Source organism: Suricata suricatta, chromosome 2, assembly GCF_006229205.1.
Source record: "Suricata suricatta isolate VVHF042 chromosome 2, meerkat_22Aug2017_6uvM2_HiC, whole genome shotgun sequence".
NCBI classification, from domain to species: Eukaryota; Metazoa; Chordata; class Mammalia; order Carnivora; family Herpestidae; genus Suricata; species Suricata suricatta.
Window position 1 is genome coordinate 135,292,589 of NC_043701.1, and position 24,128 is coordinate 135,316,716.

At 50.7% G+C, this 24,128-nt stretch overlaps 2 protein-coding genes across 37 annotated transcripts in view; both read right to left on the reverse strand.

The window, feature by feature from the left end:
* Positions 1-82: 82 nt before the first annotated feature.
* On the reverse strand, positions 83-8,484 carry NDST2 (N-deacetylase and N-sulfotransferase 2). Of its 4 annotated transcripts, none has more exons than XM_029931958.1 (16): positions 8,137-8,481; positions 7,228-7,282; positions 5,936-5,975; positions 4,513-5,853; positions 4,234-4,321; positions 3,779-3,933; positions 3,408-3,593; positions 3,000-3,128; positions 2,686-2,868; positions 2,496-2,592; positions 1,985-2,108; positions 1,673-1,847; positions 1,305-1,475; positions 1,093-1,202; positions 820-922; positions 83-724 (listed from the first exon to the last, which is right to left on the reverse strand). In XM_029931958.1, the coding sequence occupies exons 4-16, from the start codon at positions 5,515-5,517 to the stop codon at positions 599-601; spliced, it is 2,652 nt and encodes an 883-aa protein (XP_029787818.1). In that variant the 5' UTR covers positions 5,518-5,853; positions 5,936-5,975; positions 7,228-7,282; positions 8,137-8,481; the 3' UTR covers positions 83-598. The 4 variants fall into 4 exon arrangements, with proteins under 4 accessions (XP_029787818.1, XP_029787817.1, XP_029787816.1 ...); XM_029931957.1 differs by lacking the exon at positions 7,228-7,282 and adding an exon at positions 7,329-7,474; XM_029931956.1 differs by having other exon boundaries at positions 7,228-7,474.
* Positions 8,485-8,876: 392 nt separating this feature from the next.
* The window catches only part of CAMK2G (calcium/calmodulin dependent protein kinase II gamma), a 54,974-nt gene continuing 39,722 nt past the window's right edge, over positions 8,877-24,128 (reverse strand). For 2 of the 33 annotated variants that reach the window (XM_029931990.1, XM_029931964.1), the window contains 9 exons: positions 22,726-22,758; positions 20,462-20,530; positions 19,278-19,322; positions 16,927-16,975; positions 15,643-15,756; positions 13,510-13,585; positions 13,054-13,148; positions 11,333-11,577; positions 8,877-10,888 (listed from right to left, as the gene is read on the reverse strand). In XM_029931990.1, the coding sequence (XP_029787850.1) occupies positions 11,345-11,577; positions 13,054-13,148; positions 13,510-13,585; positions 15,643-15,756; positions 16,927-16,975; positions 19,278-19,322; positions 20,462-20,530; positions 22,726-22,758 (714 nt within the window). In that variant the 3' untranslated portion in view covers positions 8,877-10,888; positions 11,333-11,344. Of the gene's footprint in view, positions 10,889-11,332; positions 11,578-11,783; positions 13,149-13,509; positions 13,586-15,642; positions 15,757-16,926; positions 16,976-19,277; positions 19,323-20,461; positions 20,531-22,725; positions 22,759-24,128 lie in introns of those variants that run through there. The other 31 variants (XM_029931973.1, XM_029931967.1, XM_029931977.1 and 28 more) reach the window with 17 other exon arrangements.

Below are 24,128 nucleotides of genomic sequence, written 5' to 3' on the forward strand. Positions count from 1 at the left end.
GCAGATAAACTTTGAACCAGGGTGGGGGAAAAGACTGAGATTTCCTTCATTCTAAGTTTCTCCCACTCCAGTGAGGCAGACAAAACAGAAAAATAAGGATGTTTATTAAGGACATTTCTAGCCCACAGCTAGGGCTCATACTCAGCTCTATGAGCCACTGTCCGGCCCCATCCCCATTCAATGTGAATGACATTAGGGAGGCCGGGCCACAGGTAGATCCCATTGATCCCACAGTAGGGGGGGGGGTGTCCCTCCCATAGCCAGGTATAGACAGATATACTGCTGAGAATGAAGAGGGAAATCATTGGATAATAAGTTCCTCTACACCTGCCTGGAACCTTTTTCACTCCTGCCCACCTTCGAAGACCATGGGTCAAAGGTGCCTAGTACCATGATGTGGGGTATCAAGGAAAGCCCCTTTATAAGACCCCAGAGCTACGGGAAAGGACTGCCCTTTCCTTCTCAGCCATCCCAGGCCTGGGGGCCACTGAGGTAGAAGTGGCAGGGGCTGGACCACTCTAATACCCCTTGTGGGCCCTGCTCTGGGCTTGCCCTTTAGGGGAGCGGGGGGCTTTTGCTGGTACGGGAGGCCTGGACATCAGCCCAGACTGGAATGTTGCAGTTCTTCCCGAAGCCATGAGGGCACTGGCTGTCCAAGCCGGCTTAGCAGCTTCGACAGATCCAAATTGTGGTTCCGGAAAAAATCCATTAGAAAAAGGCGGGACTGAGAGGAGAAAAATGGAGGCAGAAACAGTAAGGAGTGGGACACAGGATGAGATGTGAGAGGTAGAGAGGGGATACCCTGTCTGCTTTACTCACCTCATTGTCCATATCTGGATACCTCCGGCCTTTGCTCTTGCCTAGACAGCGAGTCTTCCCACCTTCAAGTCCCTGGCACCAGAATCCCTTATCTTCATCAAACCTGCTCAACAGCAAGAGGGCATTAATTGGTAGGGAGAAAGGAAATTCAAGCCCCATAAATGTATATTACCTCTCCCAGCTCACAGGGACACATGTCTCTTCCAAACAGACATGGTCACCTGCTTCCCCATTTCCCCCAGATTCCTCCTCCCCTGGGTCATGCTCTCCCACCTGAGGGTCCGTGTGTAGTTCAGAAAGGGTGTGATACCCAGGAACTTCTGGATGCTCTCCATTGAGGCAGCTGGGTTGATACGCAGCTCTTGCCCATCCACAATCAGCAACTAAAGGGACAGAGATGTGGTTCCTTCTGTATTCCTTAGAAGCCTCTGGGCTGAGGGGAGGGGAAGAGGAACCTCAACAAGGGCTACTGGTGGGGGATGTACCTGTCCAGAGGGGTAGTAAGTCAGCCAGCGCTGCAGATGGGTGGAATAGTAGCCAGGGACAAGACAGCGGTTCTGCAGGGAGCGAAGTGCCAGAGGGGCCTGAGAGGAGGCTGAAATCACCTGGTAGAAGGTATAATTCAGAGCAACTGGGTCTCCATGTGCTCGCTGGTGCTGAAAGACAAGGAATAGGAAGGGAAAGGATGGATGATTTGATAGATTTTGCCCTACTCTTGGTCTAGTGAATACACAGCATAGGAACCCCTCACCAAAGCAACTAATTTAGTTTCCCTACCCTCTTCCTTTCTGTCTCTCTAGCAGTCACCACCTCCCTCACTTAAGCCCTAATGTATCCCTAGCTTCAGGCTCACCTGATACCAGGAGTAGGCCCTATCAGCAGGGTTGGTGAGCACAGTGATGATCTTGGCTCGTGGCAGAAGGGCAGCCCCCCGACGTGGTACAACCTCTGAGTCAAAGTAGGTGGCACTTTTTTCAAAGAGAAAGTCAGTGCTGGCATTGGAAGGGACAGGGAAGAAGTCCATGTACCTAGGAAGTAGCACAAAGGACAGACAGAGAATTTGCAGTGTGAAGGGGCCAGATACCTGTGCTAGTGGATGCTGGAATGAGGATTGGGGGGAAGGGAATGTTCCTCTGAGAAGCATTACAAAGGGTCCTAGTCTCACCAATCAATGCCCTTGTGGTAATTAGGGCCGTTGAAGAACTGAATCTCCTCAAAGGTGCTGGGGCTAGGGAAGCTGCTAGTCACAGCTGGGTGCAGGCTCAGGAAGAAGTGAATAGCTGTGGTCCCTAAATGGGAGAGAAGGTTCAGGCTATTGTGGGAAAGAAGCCAGATCAACAATATGAACTTTAAGGAGGTGAGAAAATGACCACTCTGAGTAGTAATATCCCCTTTGGACAAACTACAGTGAGAGAAGGAAAGACAACGAGGCCCAGGGAAGGGTTAAAATGGTAGTTCTCTGCCTTGACTGCATCATAATCACTCGTGGATCTTAAAAAAAAAAAAAAAAGAAAGAAAAAAGAAATCCACAGATGATTCTGATGTACCACCAAGATTAAGAATCACGGTCTCAAGAGACTGGATTAAGGAGGCATGGGTATGAGAAGGGAATTTCTTGGCCAAAGAATTCTTTGGGCTTAAGGCAGGGCAAGAGAAGTTGGCTGGGGAAGATTCACCTGTCTTCTGGGGTCCCACAATCAAGAACTTGGGTAGCCGATCACAGGTTTTCTCCTTGGACCAGATATCTTTGTGCCTCTTGTCATCACAGGGATTCTGAAGGTTAAGGCCAAAAATCAGATATCTCATCTTTTTTTCAACCCTCTCCACCCCCATCCTCTCTCTGGTCAGCCTGAGCTCCACCCATACCTGCCAAAGGGGGCTTCGCTCTTGAGGGAACAGTTCAAAGTACTTTCGTGCAAGAGGGACGGGAGGAAGGGTCTGTAGGCGCAGCCGTGTCCAGCACTGGAGGAAACGCACGAGGCTCTCAAAGGTATACAGGCCCAGCCGATCATTTCCATAATTGGACAGATGGGTCATAAAAATGCTGATCTGCAAGGGGGTGCCTGCGTGTCAGAATTGGAGAGCCTATCCCACCTCAGAATCAGGCTTGGTGAGCAAAGGTCCCAGCCTACATATACTTCGGCTCTCCAATCCTCTAGCCCTTCCTCTCAGCACCTTACCGGATTAAGTAGAACTGTCAGAAAGAGCTCTCCACCTCGAATGCTCCGGTCTAGTTCACGAGAGCCTCCAGGATATTCATTATAGAAGATTGTGTGAGTGAAGAGTCCACACGTCTGCCGTGGCAATACCTAGAAGAAGAAGAAAACTAATAGATGAGCTTTGTAAAGTAGAATGAAAGTAAATAAGGGACAAAAGTCCTAAGCATTAGGATTCTCTGGGTTTGTAGAGGACTGAGTTATACCAGTAAAACTCTTACTGGTATAAATCTTATGTGCATTATGACTTTTTACCCCTCTACCCCCTATTATGTGAACTTGGACTGGCAGTTGACAGGACACAGGTCAGTGTAGGTTGGTGGCTGTCTAAATGTAGGAGTTTGGTTCAGGTTTGTATTAGGGGTCCCTCACCATAATGCCATTGTGAATGAAGCCACGGCGGTAGCGGGCAGGGCGGAGATGGGGATACTCCTCAGTGCTGGTCACCTGGATGCCCCACACAGATTTCCAGGCCTCATAGAGCTGCGTGTGGATGGGGTATACACCCGAGTGGTGGGGGGCCACAGCATACCCCAGATCCGTGGGAATCCCATGCTCCTGGGAATGGCATAGACTCTCACCAGGACCTGGCCAGGTTTAGGGAGTAGAGGGTAAAGAGGGTGGGGATACCTCCACAGAAAGAAAAATGGACAGGGTAGGGAAAGGGCACCCCATTAGGGGAAGGTTGAAAAGGAAGCATTATCTCTGGGAAAAAGTAAGAGGAACAGATCCAAGGGTCTCACCAGAGCAAACTGTTTGTTGAGCCTCATCTGGTCGGCCAGCACGGAGCGATTGTGGAACAGGTGTGGCTGCATGTGGCTCCACATGTGGGGGAACCACCAGAACTCTTTGCGGTGCTTCAGCAGCATGTCATCCCCCGCATCCTCCTCCTCTGTCCCTATGACCACACACTGACCACTGACCACAGCCAGTCAGGCCCTGTGCCCTCCTCTGTTCTGTTATAACACTGACCACCTTGCATTCTTGGGACAAGATTGCTGACCTCTGCCCACCTAGGACTATTTGCCCCTGCTGACTTGCCCTTCAGCCACCCATTCTAACATAAATTCATATCCACCGCTAGTTCCTCACCTTATTTTGACCCCCAAACCGTGCCCCTCTTCTCCAGGAGGATCAACAGTGCAGGGACAGTTCAAACTAAAACTGATATGCTGAAGGAGCAGGAGAATACACTTACCGGTGTGATAGAACTTGCCCGAGAAGCCCAAGTTGAAAGTGAAGTTGGGGACTAAGGTCCTGAGTTTGTTCTGGGTGGTCAATAGAGCCTGGGAAGAGTAGCAGGAACACAAGAAATCATGAGAACAGACTGAGCAGGAGAAAAATGAAAAGTAATGTTCTTCCTGCCTGAAAAGGGCAGGGAGTATACCTATGACAAACTCAGAATCAAGGGAGTCTGATAGGACAGAGCTTGAAGCAGCTTCTAAGGAAAGAAATTTGAGTCAGGAAAAAGACTGACCTCAACATCAGCCACCTTCATGCGGGTACCTTCTTTGCCCACAAAGATGTCATCAATGTCTACCAAGATGTAGCGGTCAACGTCTAGGCAGAGGCGCTTGCCAGTGAGGTACGCAACAGCATCAACAAAAACAAGTTTGTGGAGCCAGAAGGAAAGGCCATGGCCAAAGAGCACCCGCTGGATGCCATCATGAAGCCCCAGGTCCTGTATGACAGTGGGAAGCCGGGTCCGGCGAGGCACTGGTCCTGGCACAGGGGACTCAGCTGGCCGAAGGCTGGCAAGAAGCACTGGTTCATATGTGCTATGATTGGATTGGAAGATGGTCCAGTCATCACCAGGAAGTGGCCCAGGTTCCAGGCGGCTGGGGCGTGTGAGATGCAGTAAGGGGGCAGAAGGATTCACTTGGTAGTCCCGGAGCCCCAAGTTTGAGTGTAGGAAAAGGGGAAAGCCCTTGAGCTGGGCACTCAGTAGGCTATGTTCATGGGCTCGAAAAAAGCCAATGATGCCCACACCGTACTCCACACAGTACCGGTCTAACAGTTCCCGACTCCAGGCATCCAGGTTGACATACTTGAGCAAGTTTTCATAAATGACCAAGACATAGCGGCCACGGGTATGATCAGTCAGTGTGGGCATGTCCCCTCGGCCGGGTGCCAGCTCAGTGCTGTAACGAAAACGACTAGACTCCAAGATGGCCACAATCTCCTGCCCCAGCTGTGAATATGCACTCTCCACAAACACAAGGACCACAGGTTCAGTTCGAGCTGTCTCTGGTGGCCTGGGAGGCCGTGGTGGGACTGGAGGATGTACAGGGCCCAGGCCAGCTGCCCCACCACTGCTGCAGTCTCCCAAGGGCAGGGGCAAGGGTTCCTTGGCCTTGGGACTGGTGGATACGTAGTAAGCCAGGAAGCCCATGGAGCCCAGACTGAAAGCGATCAGCAGCAGTATGAGTCGGTGCAGTTCCAGCTGCCGAGCTGGGCGTACCACCTTCCACAGCTTGAGCATGGCGGGGAAGGGAAGGCAGGGATGGGGTCTACCTCAGGGGATGGGAGGTAGGAGTTCTATAGGCTGGGGCTCTCTTAGGAGGGCAGGATGGGAAAATAAGGGGAAACGACTTCCTCAGGGTCAGTTCTCTGACAAGCTGGAGCCAAGTCCCCTTACTTTAGGGTAGGGGAATTAGAAAGGGCAACAAGGGGCAATTGGACAGAGTCCACAGGTCTCAAGTCACCATGGCCCCCTGGCCCATGGCTTCAGGATGCAAATCTAGCCAGGCTCCACTCTTGTCCTGCTGAGCTCCTCACATTAGAGGTCAAGAAAGTTCATATTCCCTGCCCTTACTATCTGTAACACAGAAAAATCAATGGGTTACTTCTCCACCTGAAAGTGTCATTAACCCGTCCCCCTCTTCACCCATCTCTCTTACCTCCTGCTCACAGGATGATTTGTTCTCCAAAAAAAAGCTCCTGTAGAAGAACAACACAATCTGAGTCTCATACCTTCACTTCATATCTTCTTCCCTTTCTTAAAATATAAAGTCTCCTTCCTGAACTAAGCTCAGAGCTAGAGCAGTATATTCAAGGGCTGGAAGGGAACAAATCTCCCATCAAAAGGAAACCAAACAGCCCAGGAGGCTGAAAATGAATCTGCTCTGAAAGAAGTTCCCAGCCCCTGACTGAGCAGTTGGCCAGCCAGCAGGAGCTCTGGTCATCCTGTGAGGAACGGACGGAAAGCCCCACAAGTCCCGTGTTCCAACGAAACATTAGATAAGAGGAAACTCATGAGTCTATTAATCTTCCTCATCAATCAAACCCAACATCACAAGCTAAAAGTACTAACGAACTTGTAGTGAGGAAAACACTACGGTGGGGGGGATTCAAAAGGTAAAAGAAATGGTGTTACCTAATCATTCAATTCACTTCCAAACCCAGAAACTCTCTTTTCCATTACTGGTGAAAAATTACTCATCCCCTGTCCTTCATCTCACCCGTATGAGTGTCAGAGAGGTGACAAAAATGTAGTCCCAAGGCAGGCCACATCACTGGGGCCTGAGAGAAGCCAGAGGGCTATGTCCAGAGTCTCTCTTCCTATCACTTCAGTTCTCCCTCCTAACTTAGCCTAGGTGATACTATATCCTCCTCACTGAACAGCTCAGAAGTGGCGTGAGCTGGCTTGTGGAGACATGAGGGACTGAATCCTGTTACAAAAACAGAGCAAACTTAGTGGGGCTATATAAGAGCAATAGGAGCTTAAGTCGTATCCAACCAACAAGAAGAGGGTAAGGACAGTGTGATCAGAAAACAGTTTCAGGGAGACCTAATTTTGGAGACTGTTTTCTTAAGTATAGAGACTACTTCTAGAAGCTTTATTGTTCTCTCCAGTTTAGCCATTCCTAGTAAGACCAATGACTAACAATCCCTCTCTGCTACCCACTCCCAGGCATATACATCTCAGGGGTGAGATTAGGCAGAGACAGGGTTCCTCAGAACTGAGAGCGATGATTTAAGAATAGCTGAGTTTTGGCCTGGGTAAAATTAACTGACACGGAAAGAAAGCTGGGAGAGGACTGAAATGGTGATGGGAAGGGGTGAATCCTAAGAATTAAAGGAAACTCTTTAGGGAAAACACAGTAGTGAGAAGTCATCACTGAGGCAAAGTGGACACTCAGGGTATCTCCCCTATTACTGTCAAGAATAACAGTAAATAGTGAGAGCTTACTCTTTGTTAGACATTCTTCCAAGAGCTTTCCACATATTTAATGCTCACATCAGCCCTAGAAGGTAGGTAAGAGGCAGACACTATTATTATCCCCATTTTACATGTGAGTAATTTGAGGTCCAGAGAAGCTTAGAAACTTGTCCAGGATCACACAGCTCAGTCAGTCAGTGGAGGAACTAGTATTCAAAGTCAGGCCTGTCAAGCTCCACAGCCGGTGCTCTTAACCCACTGCATGTCGGCTTCACACCTAGAACAAGCAGCAATATTTAGGGAAGAGGTGCTGAGGGAGCTATTGGGGTCGAGTGTGGGATGGGATGACAGATACCGAAGTAGGAACGCGGGGAAGGGGTTGCTGTACATGTGAGCAGCAGCGGGAAGTTTCCGAGGCAGAAACCAAAGGGGTCACCCAGGCCTGGGCTGGGCGACAGCACTGGTGAGAGGAACCAGGGAAGGCGGGGAGACAGAGTGGTGCAGATGCCGCAGGAGGAGGGGGTACCGAGGAGCGAGCGACGCGGGAATATGGGGCTGTCATAGCAGGGGTCACGGGTGGAGGGCCCCTGCTAAGGGGGACATGGGGTCACAGGTGGATATGAAGGGAGCTCCAGATGGGGACTGGGCAAGGGACGAGCCGAGGAGAGCTTGGGGTGACATCGAAGCAGGCACCGGGCTGGGAGATCCCCGAGGGGAGGAGGAGACCCGTACTGAGGGAAATGTGGCAACTACCAGGGAGGGTAGTGGAGGGGACTCAGGAGACGGGAGCGCTGGGCCGCACTGAGGGCCGCCCGGGACAACCCCGCGGGTGGTTATGGTGGCAACACTGAGGGGAAGTCTGTGAGGGGAGGGACTGCGGGCGACCGTGGGTGGGGGCCACCCTCTGAGTGGGGGTGGTTACCCTCAAGGGCGGCTCACCCGGCGGACAAGGCGGCGTCCCCGCTGTCCCCGGGCTCCACCGCGTCCCGGGGCTGCCAGGCTTCCCAGCTCTCGGGGCCTCGGGCCGCGTCGCGGCGGCTCCGCCATCTCCGAGAGAACGCTCTGCCGCAGCCGGGCCCAACCACCGCTCCCACCCGGGACGGGGGGAGGCGGCTCGCTGCCGCTCGTGGCGCCCCTCAGGTCCCCGCAGAGTCCGGCCTGGCAGTGGCACTGCCGAGGTGCTGGGCAGTCGAACAGTCCTCCGTAGCTCTCGGTCAAGCCTCGGCCTCCGAGACGGCGGGCTGCGCGCCCCGCCCGCAGAGGCGTACCCCCTCCTCCCTGCCCGGTGGCACAGTCTGGCGAGCGTCGGGCGTCGCGGCTCCCAGGGCAGGGGCGGGCCCAGGGTTCGGGCTCGTCCACTCAGCCCTGCGGAGGGGGAGCCGAGTCGGGCCACTGAGGGGCGAGGGGGGCGGGGCAGCCCGTGACGCGGGCGGGGCCCGGGGGCGGGGCGAGGCCCCAAGCCCGCCACGCCAGTCAAGGGTCCACATCTTTTCTCCCCACTCCAAACTCGCCTCTGCAGCCCGTGGGCCAGTTGGAGGTTGATGAGTTTATGAGGAAGTTTTATTTTAAAGTGGGCCCCATGGGTGTGGGAGAAGCTACATCTTCCCATTTGAAGCCTTGTAATTCAGGCTGCTCAAATCAGCCTTTGGCCATAAGCTTCCAACAGCAGTAACACAGTGGACTGTTTAAAGGTTATTTTATTAAATATCTTCAGTTCAAGGTTTCATTGTAACAAAGCTATGAAGGGTCTACCAACATTCAGAACAAACACTAACTATTTTTAAATTATTTCTATGTCATCATGCAAAAATTCTGCATCAAATGCCTTCCATTTCCTGTTTAAAAGGTGATTTTTTTTTAATAGTCTATTGTCTAAAGATGCTGACATTAGCCCCAGAAGAGGAGTAAGAATGCTAAGTGGGGCTGGAGCAGCCATATGAAGCTATGGGTCTTAATGAACTCTAAGACCATTTGTCTTCAAGCCAGCAAAACCAAACCCTGTGGTGAAGGCGTCTGCGTGCTGGTACTGCAGGCTGCAGGGCAAGAAAGGGCTGGGGCCCAGGGGCTGAGGCATGCATGAGTTGCTCAGAGGAGCCTGGCTAAACCCAAGCACCAGCACCTGAGTCTGCTCTCTTCTCAGCTGGCTCCAAGGTAAACGGGTAGCTTTACCTCTTCTCCCAGCTCCTCTGCCTCCTTAAGACATTTCAGGAAGCTGGGGTTTACCCATCTTTCCCCCAGTAGTGCAGATATTTGTGCAGATAAGTCTGCATAGTTGTTCTGGGGGAAACCAAGGCCATGACCAATTACTCCTCCATTATCTTCTCTGCTATCTGCTTAGGGTATAGATCTTTCCTTCCTGGAATGGAACTCCTTGAGCACAGAGAGGGACAATGAATGTAGGAGCCTTGGCTCTGGACACCTTTTTTGGGTACATGCAGGTGAGGGGGGGTGATGCCCATGCAGATTGTCCAGCAGTAAGTCATATACTTCAGTTGGTCAGTAGAGAGGCCTCTTTAAAGAGAACACCTCTTCTTGCCAGAGCAGTCAGGTCAATCTCAAAGACAGGTAAAGAGATGGACGTGCAGCAAGGGAAGAGTAAGAAGGGAGGCAGTCCTGAGGGCAGCCTGAATGCATAGAAACAACCATCAACTCAATCCCGCTGCCTCACTCCTCCCATCCCACAGGGGCACTTGGCAGAGGACCCAGGCCCAGATGAGGGTCAGCACGGGGACCACCACTATGTAAAGTCAAGACAAAGATGGTCCAAATCAGCACAGAAACAGAACTGCCAAAGGCAGCAAGGGGAGCCCTGACCAGGGCCTGGCTCTCTCCTTGCTAAGTTATAAGAAAACAAACACAAAGCAAAGCAGCAACCCCTCCCCCTTCCCAGCTGCAGGTATTGGGCCTCAGTATCAGGGCCCACGTGCATTGTGCATCCTATAGAAATGGATGAGTAAGTGAGTACATGTCAGACTAACACGAGGTTTCTCATCAGATTTGTAGCGGACACACTTCTGCAGCACCAATTCTCTTCCCTTCTACACTAAATGGAACAGTACAGCAATGTCCAGGCCCTCAGTCCCAAGGCCACTGCTTCTCAGCTGCCTCCACAGCAGGCTGGGAGCTCTGCGTTCTCTCCCAAGTAGGTCTGATGGCCACGATGTTCTCATCAGCCTCATTCTAGGCGCTATGCAAGTTCAGAAGAAGTCCATTCCTAGACCTGGGGCAGGCAGGCCACCTCAGGGGCTGCAATCACATCACAGCCCCCAAAGCTCTGTCAGAGTTCTTGCCTGGTCCCCTGAGTCCACGGAGGCCAGAGGCCGAGCTCACCTCTTCAGGGCTGGTGGGTGAGCTAGCTGCTCATGCCAGGATGGGTGTCACACAAACTCCTGCCTTCTTGCCAGCCCAAGGGCTATCGGTGGTTTTAAAACGCATCATGGTATGGATTCCATTTTTTTTTAAACAATCTTTTTTTTCTTTTTTTTTCTTAAATGTAAAAAACACCTCGGTACAGCAGAGACAGACACGAAGGGCGGGCGGGAGGGCTGCATGCAGGGGCGTGCATTGGCTGCTGCCGCTTTGTAATTTAATTGTTTTAAACCTCAAACGAACAGGACTGCCGCTGTCACTCAGGCCCTCCAGAGCCACTGGCTGCGAAGGTTTGACCTCCGGCTGGGATCTCCTAATGCCCCTGTCAAAGAGGACAGACGTGGTAACAGAACAAAGGACAATAAGCACACAGATGAGTTCCAGGGACTTAAACACACTAGACACGTGGCCAAGTCTGCCTGAGAAAGTGGAGAATGGGGGAGAAGCTAGCATTTAAATATAACATTGCTTCACATTTGCTAAGCAAATGCTTTACTTCTGAGTATCTTATTTAAAACTCACAACTCAATGGAGTAGGTACCATTCTTTCTCTCTTTTATGACAGCTAAGGAAACTGAGGCTTAGGGTAGGGAAGTAACCTGTCCAAAGTCACCCAACTTGAGTCCTGGGGCCAGACACAAGTCTGTCTGACAGCCTTTGCCACTTCTCTGGGATGGTCCATATCTCTTCCCCTAGTGCCACTTCTCAACCTCCTCTTCCTCCTCTGATCCCATCTGTCCCCCTCCTCACCCCCCGCCAGGTGCACCTGTGGCTGAGCTCACTGCAGCGGTGCAGCAGGGGCTCCTGAGCAGTGATAGTGGACATTGAGCCACTTGCCATCCCGGCGGTGCCAGACCCGGGTCTCCTCCGACTGGCTGGTGCGAGGCCGACCCTGCCCATCGATGTACTGGGTGAGGCGGATGTAGGCGATGCAAGCTGCGTCCTCCCCAATCACGTGGACGTGCGGGTTCAGGATGGTGGTGTGGATGGGCTTGCTGTTCTTGGACAGAACTGCAGGGGGCAAGGCAGAGTGCAGTAGGTAGGAGGGCATCAGGCCTGGGCACTGACATTTTCCTTCCAGCCTGCACTTCCAGGTCTCACCCTCTTCTCCAGCAACCGTTCTGGTATCCCTAACTCCCCCCATATACCAGAGGCCAGGAAACCCCGTAACATTAGTCTCAGTTATCCAAATGGAAGAAAGAGGTGGAGAACAATGATAATAGCAACTACTGCTTTAATCAGACATTGCACTGGGGGTTTTACATACATAAGCTATTATTTCTTGGTCAATATTATTTTCTTTATTATGAGATAATGAAACAGGCTCAAGGAGGTTAAGTAATTTTCCCAAATCACACAACATTTGAACTCAGGACCATCTGACTCTTAACTAAAGGCTATGATCTTTCCATTCTTCCAGGCCGATGTTTAGAGTTCATAAGGGTTGGCTTGACCCTAACTGGCTGCAGAGCAAAATCAAGAGCTTAAGATTTCAAAATTGATTTGTGATTTAGAAAAAAAGTCCAAAGTTAATATAGAGTCACCAAGGCACCATGCTCAGGACTTTCCTAGGGCTCCCAAATTCTGCTGCAGGAAGGCCAAAAGAAGTTGGATTGCCATTATCAGCAAACACTGTGAACTGCATTGCTTTTAATGATATTCACATTTTAATTCATTTCAAATGTTAGGATCTACCTGAGACTCTCCCTAGGGCTTCTATAAACTCTAGAACCGCTTCTGGCTGATAGAATTACTTAGATATTCAAGGGTTCACATCTGCAGCCAAGACATGGAGAGGATGGTAGTTAGTAGAAAAAAACAGTGACAAGAACAAACAAACAAAAAACTCAGGGCAGGATAGGGGAAGGCCCAGGACAAAATGGGAATGAAAACAAAAAAAAATAGGGAGGAAGAGGGTACTAGAAAATGGAGAGAAGGAGGAGGTGGTGATTCATCTTCTTATCCCCCGGGGCTTCCACGAACTGTCCAGAGTCCAGAGTGTACAGCCCCTCAGCCAGGACGGCTTCCCTCCACATTCAGGAGGACCCTAGCCACAGCTTCCGATCTCACAAATCACCCACAGAGCCCTGCTACTTGCTTGTACATTCTTCTCCTGGTTTTAATTTCCTCTACTGTGAAGCCTATAGATAACAGAGCTTCATTACTACTTGCTAACATCATCTCAACCTAATCCCAGTGGTTTCCAGTCATCGTGGAAAGAGGTGAGGCTTACAGAAATCATGACCCTGATTGTGCCACAAAGCAGCTGCAGAATGAAGGCGCACATGGGGCTCTGGAGCAAGTCCTTCAAAGGTGTAAGTTTAAGACCATCCTCAGGGCACAAGGAGGCAAACACATAGAACAGAGTGCAGCCAAGCAGGTCAGATAAGGGAAAAGCGGGCAACTGGGAAGAGAAGGTGAGCAGGGACAGAGGCAAAGGGGGTAAAGGGGCAGGCAGGAGTATATCAGCAGCACGAACCCACTCACGATTCTCAAAGTAAAACTTATGGAAATCCATCCCCTCCACGAGGTTACCAAGGGCCTCGGGCTCAAAGGAAGTGAGGCCTGGATCGCAAATCTTCCTGCAGAAAAAAAGTAGCCTGTCAGTCTCCTATGGGATTACTTGTCTTTCTTCCTTGTCAGTGATGTCTGTCCTGTAGCAAGTTAGCCGCAGGCTAGGCCTGACAAGATGGCTAAGATCTTAGAGTCTTGCCCTCTCAGCCCACCACCAAGATACCAGGACTGGGGTGGGGAATGAGGGAGCAGGGTATTGTCACAGGGCATCTACCTGGGAGAGATTCCAGCCCAAGGGCCTGGTATTTAATTCAGGCATTGTGCCCAACGCCCAGCCTTCCCTTTTCTCAGGATCCAAGCTGATTTTGGGGAAGAGGGAAGGCCTCAGTAGAGGTGACTTGGGTCTCAAGGAAATGAGTCTCTACTCACGTGTAGGCTTCAAAGTCCCCATTGTTGATGGCCTCAATCAGTTGTTCTGTGATCTTAATGATCTCCTGTTTTCGCACTGTGGGGAAAAAAAGCCAGCAATTTACTTGCACAGGACTGAGGAGCTCCCAAGTGACAGAGAACCCTCCCCAATCATTTAGAGAATTCCCTGTGATCTATCTCTGTGACAAAGACATCCCTCTTCTCTGTCTTTAACATTAAGGCCCTCTGCAGGAGTAGTGAGCCCACTTTTCTCTCCATTTTTTCTCTGTTGTCTATAGAGCTAATGGCCCCTTCCTCCTGAAGCCCACCCCTGGTTATGGCTCCCTGGCCTTTGTCTCCCTCTCCATCAATAACCAGGATGCAGAAAACATTCTTGTCTTTTATAGTTGAGGAGCCTAGCCATCATGAATCCTTTGCCCAGAGTCTGTACCCCATCCCCGGCATGTTCAGCCTCTCTAGGAAGCATCTCCCAATATGGCTGTTTCCACCACCCGCTTACTTCTCTCACCTGAAGGGGCTCAGTCAGGTCTCAATTATCAACACCACCACCACCACATCACCCCAGCCCTCACTCAGTGGTCCAGAACCTTAGCCCTGGGTAATAGCCAGCCTGAGAGCAGAACCTAGCCAAAGATGAGGGCTCCAAAGGATGAACAGAGCCCTGGAACAGATGCTTAATTTTCTTTACCCTGCATATCTCCTCCACAGGGCTTTTCTGGGATAAAGGATCTTGGAACTATAAACACTCTTTTTAAACAGAGCCTCTCACTAGAGAGATGGCTCCATTTACCCTGGACGAGCCTTGGAAAAGCTCTAAATCTCGTACCAGCCCTCATGCCAGGATGCATGCCTCAAGGAAACCGAGACAAGGTTCAGAATGACAACAGGCAGAACTGGTGCCCAAAGAGCCCCCTACCCCCACCCTATCCAAAGCCAAGGGACTTTTGGCATCCTGCACTCACAGGCAGCTCACTGACAGGGAGCGCCACTATCAGCAGAGGGCACCAGGGTAAGAGAGGGCTCAGACTGAGCTCAGGCCAACCCTGACCGGAGCCCCGGGCTGGCCCAGGCCACAAGCCTTTCCTCACTGGAGCGAGAGGCTGCAAGACAAATGCGAACATTAGAACAGCACAGCCAAGGGGCACAGCTGGGAGAGGGTGGTGCAGCCAAAGATACAGCCAGGTGGTGGCCCCAGAGCCACCAGCACTGTCACGGACACAGCTCCAGGTGAGTAAGCAGCATGTTAGGGGAACAAAAGAGCTGTATCCACTTTCTAGAGGTAAGCAGGTATGTGTACAAACACACGCGCGCACGCGCGCACACACACACACACACACACACACACACACACACACTCATACACCGCTCCCCTCCAACCCACCAAACCCATTTACAGGACCTGACTGGGGCCCTAAGGGTGAAGAGGACTGTGTTTAGAAACTTTAAAAGGATAGATAATAGAAGGAAAAGAAGCAGACAAAGGCATCCTCTTACAGAGACACAACTTAAAAATAAATATATGAGTTACCATTAACCCAGCAAGGCATTGTATTAAGACATCCTACTATCTCATTTATTTTCCTAACAGTGCTATGAGGTAGGTGCTATTTTATTCCCACTATACAGGTAAAGAAGCTGAGGCTCTGGGAGGTTTAAGCTACTTCACACACTTTGAAGCTGGGATTTAAACTCAGGTCTGTCTCACCCCAAGCTTCATGCTCTTAATATGATGTGCTGAGCCTGAGGAAACACCAAATCCCAACATAGTTCTTGGCTTATGGCCATTTCACCATCATCCCCACTCCCACCACCTTTGGCCTGATTTCTGACTCAGTCTTTCTTCCTGGCTTGTTGCTGAGGCAAGGCCCACTGAATATCCCAGTGGCTTTCTCTTCCTTCCCACCATGCCGTGTTCTTCCACCCACTCTTCTTTATGTCTCTGGGCCCTGGTCCCAGGGGCCCCTGCCTGGTATTAATAGCACCTCCAATCAACTCCCCCACCCAGTAGAGGCCAAGCTCCCCAAGCTTACTAAGACAGATAGCTGGGCTGGGCTGACAGCTCTGGGGGATCCCTGAGGGGCTTCAGGACGAGCCAGGGAGACAGAAGCCAAATTGTGCCTCCCTCACACTTACTGGCTGAGGAGCAGAGAGAAGGCTGGGGCTGCATGCCTGCAGAGGGGGCTGTTCTGTCCCGGGAGCTCCGTCCTTCAGGCACCGAGCTGCCATTCCCAGTGCGGAGCGGGGCAGCTAGCCAGCCAGGGCAGGGCAGGGCAAGGCAGAGCAGCCAAAACAAACAGAACAAGGCAGGTGAGCGAGCAAGCCAGACAGGACCCAAGCCCGTGGCACTGCAGAGCCGGGGCAAGGCAATGCCTCGGGCTGCTGTGGACACTGGACCACATCCCATGCTGCCGCCTCTGCCAGAGAGGCCTTTCAGCTGAGAGCCCCAGGAAGGTGCACAGACTTGGGCTTGTGGCTTACAGAGGAGCCTTCAAACAGTCTGTACGAGGACCCTTGCTCCCAGGAAGATGTTCTAGAGTGCTAGGCTACAAGGTCAAGAGCCCAGCAGTTAAGGAGCCACTTACTCCACCAGCATCACCAGAACTGAATTGCTCTGGCCTTGATCCCAGCAGCCTTAGAGGTACTGTTGTTTATTGCCTTATGCATTTATGCTTTCTTTTCTTTCTTTCTTCTTCTTCTTTTTTTTTTTTTTTTTGGTTCCCAAAGGTTTACTGCCCCCTTACTGCTCCTGTGTTTGCTCTCTTAGCTCTGTCCTGCAACATTTCTCTAACTTTTCTGAGACCCTGGCCTCAGGTCACTTATTGTGGCAAAGGGAGCAATTCCAGGAGGCCAAACCAAAAAGCAGGACAGAGATTCCCAGGGGTCTGGCCTGCCACACCCTCCCACAACCTCTGGCCCTCTGGCCAGACCTAAGGTTAGGCTGGTGGTCCTCACAAGACCACTGGAACATGGCCAAATGTGGTTCTGGCTCCATCATTCACACCAAGACTTTGTTTTGAGAGTGACTGATTCCAATGTGCCCAGGACTGTTCTGGTTTTAAAACCGGAAGTTCCACATTCTGGGGATTGCCTCAGTCCTAGGGAAATTGGACCATTGGTTATCCTACTAATGACTCACCATATTTAAGGGCTACTTCTGCAGGGACTCAGGATATCCCTGTACAGGGATGTCACATCATTATCAGCAACAGGAACTGTAATCTGAGCCCTGGCCCTGGAAAGGCTCAGGAAAAGTGCTAGTACAGCTAGTACACAGAAAGTAGCTTTTGTGCCAAGCCCTCTCCTAGAGTCTAAGGAGTTGTCATTCTGAGTTCTGGGGACAGACGAGATAGGTGCCCCATTGGAGCCAAGGTACCAGGGACACTGCTAGGGTCCCTTCCCCACCCTGCAAGCACCTACCTTTGAGGTCTTCATCTTCTGTGGTGGTGTTGCAGCTCTCTGTGGAGCCCTGTAGGCCAAAAAAAACCATGTTTCTATATAGTAAGGCCCTTGGAAATCAGAGAAACTGAGCAGAACAAAAGCAGAGTATATGCTCCTGCAGGAGGTGCAAGGAAGAATCATAGGAAGTTCTATTTTCACCCTTGCCATCTGACTTTCACAACACCCTGGGTTCCCAACCCCCCTCCCAAGTCTTCCTCAAATCAGTAAATGACATTGTCTATCCTGTTGTTAAAACCAAGAAGTCTGGGGCGCCTGGGTGGCTCAGTCGGTTAAGCCTCCGACTTCGGCTCAGGTAAGATCTCACATTCGTGGGTTTGAGCCCCGCTCAGGCTCTGTGCTGACAGCTAGCTCAGAGCCTGGAGCCTGCTTCTGGTTCTGTGTCTCCTTCTCTCTCTGCCCCTCCCCCTCGCATGCTCTGTTTCTCTCTGTATCAAAAATAAATAAAACATTAAAAAAAAAAAAAAAAACCCCGACAAGTCACCTTCTAGGTTTGATTCTAGGTTGATTCTTTGCTTTCTATCTTTTTTTTAATGTTTATTTATTTATTTTGAAAAAGAGAGAGAGAGAGAGAGAGAGAGAGCGAGCGCACAAGTAGGGAGGGACAGTGAGAGAAGAGAGAGAGAATCCCAGGCAGGCTCCAAGCTGTCAGCACAGAGCCCTATGTGGGGCTCATATTCACAAACCTAGAGATCGTGACCAAACCCAAAATCAAGTCAGAAGCTTAACTGAGTGAGAGGCCCAGGCACCCCTCTTTCTCTTATTTCTTAACTATCCAATCTAAATTAATATCTGTCAATTCTACCTCCAAACTAAGTCCTGTCTCTTAACTCTTCATTTTAAAAAAAAACAATTTTATGTTTAAGTAATCTCTACACCCACCATGGAACTCAAACAAATGACCCCAAGAGCAAGAGTCACATGCTCTATCAACTGAGCCAGCCAGCCTGGCACCCCATCCCTTCTCTTCAAATGCAAAGCTACTGGGGGGTCTGGGTGGCTCAGTTGGTTGAGCGTCCGACTTCAGCTCAGGTCATGATCTCACGGTTTGTGGGTTTGAGCCTTGCGTCGGGCTCTGTGCTGACAGCTAGCTCAGAGTGTGGAGCCTGCTTTGTATTGTGTCTTCCTCTCTCTCTGCCCCTCCCCTGCTCAGGCTGTCTCTCTCTCTCTCTCTCTGTCAAAAATAAATAAAAAAAACATTTAAAAAATTGAAAACAAATAAAAACAAATGCAAAGCTACTATCTGATTCCAAGTTACCAACATCTGGGACCTGAACTACAATAGCTTTCCAGTCCCCCTGCATCCATACTTGCCTACCTCCCTAAAGTTCTTGTGCATAATACAGCCAGAGAAGCTTTTCAAAGTGTAAGTTAGACTATGATTCTCCTGCTAGGAACCTCCAATAGCTTCTCCTTGCTGCTGTAATAAAATGCAAACTACTATGTAGTCCTACATAGCAGGCCTGCCTGCTTCTCCAACATCGTCACCCTGCCCCTCTTCTCCCCTCCCCCCGCTGACACTCCCCCCTGCCCCACTCCCCCAAGGCTACTCCTCCCTAGCTCCACGCTCTAGGCTCTGCTTCATTTCCTCTGTTCTGTATACATGCTAAGCCCCTACACTTGCAGCTTTCCGGTCTAGGGCATTCTGCCCCAGCGTCTGCCTGCCTGTCTCCTTCCCATTGTTTAGTTTTTAGCTCAAAAATCACCTCCTGAGGGAGGTCCTTCCCTAACCACTTAATTAAAGGCCCTGTTCACCCCCTTTCTTTACTTTGTGTCATTTTCTTCATAGCACTTACCACTACTGGATTTTATCTTACTTATTTGGTTTTTGGTTTATTATCTGCCTCCTCCACACCCGTGGAGAGAGATTTTTATCTTGTCATGGGTAGTGAAAATACGACAAAGTTACTGAGAACATAATTGGGGGGGGGGCAATGAAGGATGTTCTAGGGTCTGATTATACTCGTCTCTTTTTCTAGCTAACTGCTGCCATTTAAGCCTCACAAGTCATGGAGGAAGGTTCAATTATTATTATCCTCAATTTACAGAGAAGCAAACTGAGGTGCAGAGCACCAGAGTGACTTACTCAGTGGCCCCAGATTCAAACCCAGGCCTGCCTGACTATAGAGCCTGAAGTATAGTGCCACTCAGGAAACAAACAGGTGCAGTATCCCCAGCCTGGTCTCCACACATAGCGTGGTCTTGAGGTGCGGCCTGTCGGCTGCCATCCGCAGGACACAAAGACCCTGTGATCCAGCCCACCTGTTTCCTGCCGATCAGTAAAGCAGGAGACCAGCTCAGAAGCCACTCACCTTGATCCCATCTGTAGCATTGTGCACCACGGTGGTTTGTGGCTCCTGTGAGAGAAGATGAAAATTACCCTCCTGACCTCAGGACAGACCTAGAGCTCTTCCCTGAGGGACTCTACCCTTACCCCATCATAGACCCTACGATGACCACCGAGGCCTGCCCACCAGCCATTCCCACAAGACATAATATCCTGGCTTGACTGGGGCCCAGAGAGCTGGGAAGCCCCAGATTTAGGGGACAGCACTGGATGAGAAAGGAGAGGCCTGGCACTGAACAAAAGTAGGTATCAGGGAAGCTGAGAGGACAAGGGCCTCTGTTCCTGATCCCTTGATTCCTGCTAGATCTGAGTGTTCTCTCCCCACGGGACAGGTACACTCAAGGAGCTGTGGGGTTGAAGGCCCAGGCCAAGCCCAGCCAACAGCATTCATCAAGGACTGTGTGGAAGGCAAGGACACAGGGAGAATGGACTAAGGTCTCCCAGAAAGATCCAGGATGCCCCCTCAGCAAGCTGAGCCCAGAAAGCTGCTTGCTTTACCACCTTTCCCCAGAGTTCCTGTCCCTGTTGTGCCATGAGGGAGCACGAGGGTCCGGGTCTGCAGGCAAGGTTACCCCTCCTTCTCTCCCAGTCACCACCCCTGCTAACTCTCTCGTTAGCCACCACTAGCAGAAGGAGTTCTTGGAGCACACAGTGCCCCCAGCATGGGGCTCGCCAGGAACTCAGAGACCTCAGCACCATCCACAGGTGAGGGACCCAGCTCTTCTTCTTGTTCAAAGCTTTGCAAAGGAGAAGCTGAGGCAGATTTTATGAGGAGGCCTCCAAGAACCAATGTGCAGGTCCCAAGAAAGCTCCTACCCTCTACTTTTATAAGCCACTCACCTTCCCGGCTCCCACAGCAGACCCATGGGGGCCCAGCCTGGGGCTGAAAGGTTTGGCTGAGAGCCCTGACCACTCTTCCCCCCCCAACAGCAAAAGGAGCAGGAGCAGCAGTTGTGCGGTGCAGGAAGGAGCATGGCCACACGGGACAATGAGGGGAAGGGGCCCACAGGGCAGTACACAAAGCAGCCTGCTCTACAGGGACGAGAAGGCAAGGGCCAAGGAGGCCTGGGAGGGAGGGCAAGAAGAGGAAGGGAGAAGGAGCGGGAGGCAGCCAGGGGCAGGGGCGGAGAAGCCGTAGTCAGGAGGTACCATGGCCGTCTGCAAGGGCGCGGGCTCTTGGGCTGGGCTTACGAGACTGTTTTTGTTGTTGCTCTGTGGCTGAGACAAGAAAACAGATGGTTTAGTTCCTCTGGAGTTACCAAAGCTGCTCAGGTTCGACTCCCAGACCTCCCTTGCCCCCCGGCCTAGCCCGGAGGAGCTAGGCCTGAGGTGGCCTCCATAATACTATGTGGATGGGAGCAATGGTTGGAGAGATGATTGATTGGAGGAGGGGAGTACTGATTGGGAGAGGCCCAGAGACCTAGCTCTGGAGGCATCCTTAAGGTGGGACCAGCTCACAGACTTATTTTAAAGCATCTCTCCAGAAATCTCTGCTTATGTCAGATGCCATGTCACTGCACCATCATACTTCACCCAAAGAAATTCAGGATTTTCTTATTTTACAGGGAAAAAGGAGGGTGGTTTATAAGAGAGCAGAATAAAATTCACAAACTCTGGGTCCCCCATCTGTGGGCAGTCTCCTGCTGCCCTTTCAACCTGCGACCTGCATTTTCTTCCCCTTAAAACACCAGCTTGTGAAGCCTGATCTAAAAAGAGGAGGAACATGAAGATAAAGAAAACCTCACCTAAAAGATGGTGTTCGGAGAGGAAAAAGGGGGATGTGACTTTGGATACAGAATGCACCCACTGCCCCCAGGGAGCAGAGACAAGGCTGTGCTGTTGGCACAGATATTTTCTGCCTGATAAATCTTGGATTTGCTCAACTGGGAGTGAGGACAGAGCTCCAAGGTGAGGCAGGTAAATCCAGGGTGGGTGGCTGTGACTACAGTCCCAGAATCCAGCCCCCAGGAAAGTAGGTTGCCTAGCGGGCCAACATTCCTAACAGCGGCAGACCACTGGGATATCTCCTTGCCTTTCAAACTCTTATACTGAATGGCACAGCAAGGGAGGTGGGGGAGGATGGCGAGGAAGGAGGGAGGCTGATCTCCAGTGGTGGTGATGGGGCAGATCTGTAAAAGGCTCTCTGCTTCTTACAGTCCCTTCTACTTCTTATGATGCCCTCACCAATGTATTCAGTCTCACTGGGAGTCCCAGTGGAGCCAGTGGCCACCAAGGAGCAGCCTGATGCCGGCAGGTTCTTCAAAAGACAGAAAAACAAACATGTAGCTACCATCTCTGTGGGGGGCACAAATGAAGACACAGTGGCAGTTAGGATGTGCTTCTTCTCTACAAGGACATACACAGAAAGCTATCCAGACTGTCCTACTTCTTGACTAGAGGCTTCTTTTATGGCCCCTTAGACCAGACCTGAAGGCATCCAACCCTAGCTTGTTGTCAAAGGCTGACATGTCCCCAAACCCAGTGTTAGGCATGGAACCTTGAGCCAAGTACCAAGTGCCACCAGACTCCACTGAACTCTACAGGCTGGAAAAGAGGGGTCCCAGGAATAGTCAGGATGTGGGTCTAAACTCACATAAACTCTGCTCTCTCCATTCCTCACACCCCTAGCTCAGCTACTAAGTCTGATCTGTTTGGGACTCACTGAATAAGGCTGCCCTCCCTGCAAAGCCCAGCTGAGACAGAGACCTTGGCAGAGGGCAAGGACTCCAGGGTGCCCTTAAGCCTGCCATATCTGCAGGGGGCTGAGATGTCACCCATGTGGCCCCACCTCTGGCTTTAATGGACAGTTTTCATAACAATTTAGGCTGCTGTGCTCCCCTTGGTGGCTGTGTCCCATGAGAAAGAAGGTGCATTCTCTGGATTTTTTCAGCTGTTCTCCTTGAGGGGTCGGTGGGCAAGGATGAAATGTTGGGAACAGCCTGTTAGTGGGCACTTGCATAGGGGGAAAAGCCCAGAGAGTGAGGCTCAGGGCTGTGAGCCTACAACCAGGTCCTCTGTCCACCACACAGATGCCCACCAGCTGCCGGTCTGTATGTAGCAGGAGGCTCCCAGTGAGCGGGACCTCTCCTCCTGAGCAACAGTGAGTGAGGGTCTGACTGCCACCTGGCCCCGAGTCCCTCCTAGCTTCACTTCCTGCCCTGGGCTGCTGGAGGCAGTCCAAGCTCTGCAACAGCAGGTGCCATACCATACATTCCGATGCCCATTTTTTAGGGCACCAGGAGACCTTGGACAACGGCCCCTGCCTGCCAGGGCAGGCCACGCTTGCCCACACAGCACAGACATGCAGTGAGGATGAGTGAAGCACACGCACATGGCAGAATGGGTTTGCGTGGCTGGCAGGCGGGCGCGCAGGCAGCATGGAGGAGGCAGATGGGTGGGCAGGCAAGGCTCACCATTAGGTGCACGCTGGAACTCGACTTCCTTTTCTGGACACACCACAGCGAAAGGGAAAGAGAAGGGGAAAGAGGAGGTAAGAAGAGAAGCACAGAGATGCCACAGGTTAGTGCAGCAGCGCAGGCTCTGCCTCAGGAGGAAAGAGCGGAAGAAGGAGACCTGGAGCTCAGCACCAGAAGGATTAAACCAGCACCTAGACCACCAGGCACACATATCCCTCCAGATGCTGGGAAAAGACCTCCTTCGCTGTCAAGTTCACAAACACAGATTTAGTATATCCTAAGATATCTCAGCATTGCTCAAAGCTTTGTGAAGAGATTAACTCACAAGTTTATGAAGGTAACATTTTGCTGCAAATTGATAGGTTTGGATAAGTTTGGGCTTATAAGGCTGGCTCACCTATAAGGTTATTTATTTTCTCTCATTACTAGGTCTGCCCAAAATCTGGGTGAGCAGCCAGCAGGTAAATAGCAAAAGCCACTCAAGGCCATCCTCTGCGTTAGAAACATTATACTTCTGAACCTAGATTTATTTATTTTTGCTGCTCCCCTATACTGCTTTCCAGATAAAGATGTTGAGCTTTTGAAAATCATCTGGTTAACAGTGAATTGGTGGCATCCCTTTATCAGTGTTGCCATGCTCATTTATAAGACTTCAGTATCTCACTGCATTTTGGAATTAGTGGGAAGTGGGAAAACAGCAGTGCTGGTGATGAAAAGTGCAGTGATCACAAAAACATCAAGATGTGAACCAGGAGGCATGTTGAAAGCAGTGATTCCTTAGCCTCAGCCAGATGCTCACGGACTTTATGTTCAGATGTGAAACAAGAGCATAAACATAAAGACCACATGGAACACTGAAAATACATCTCAGAAGGCTGTGTCTAAAAGGTGAAAGGCATTTCAGAAGTTTATAATTATCATGCTGGGAGACAGAAGTACCCTTGGAACACGTCTATCTGTTGTCTGACTACTGTTCTGAGCACAGTGAATATGTCAGATAAATGTTCCTTCCCTCAAGAGGCTGACAGTCTACTTTAGAAGACATTTTCAGGACTGTTATTAAATTGAAAAGAAAGGGACTACAAGGATTTAAAAGAATTGAAAATTGTATCTAAAGAAAAAGAAAACCTAAAAATAATTTCACTTCTTCTTTAAAAAAAATCATCTCTGTGTCCAATGTGGGGCTCGAACTCATGACCCTAAGATCAAGAGTTGCATGCTCTACTACTGACTGAGCCAGCCAGAAACCCCTAATTGGACTTCTTTTGCATTAGTCTTTCCTTTATGCCCCAAAATGAGATTTTACTTCTGAAATTATTCCCCCAAAAGAGGAGGGTGCTATACATCCATACTTATCCTTTTATCCAACTAGAGTGTTTACAGTGTGAGGGAAGGTCAAT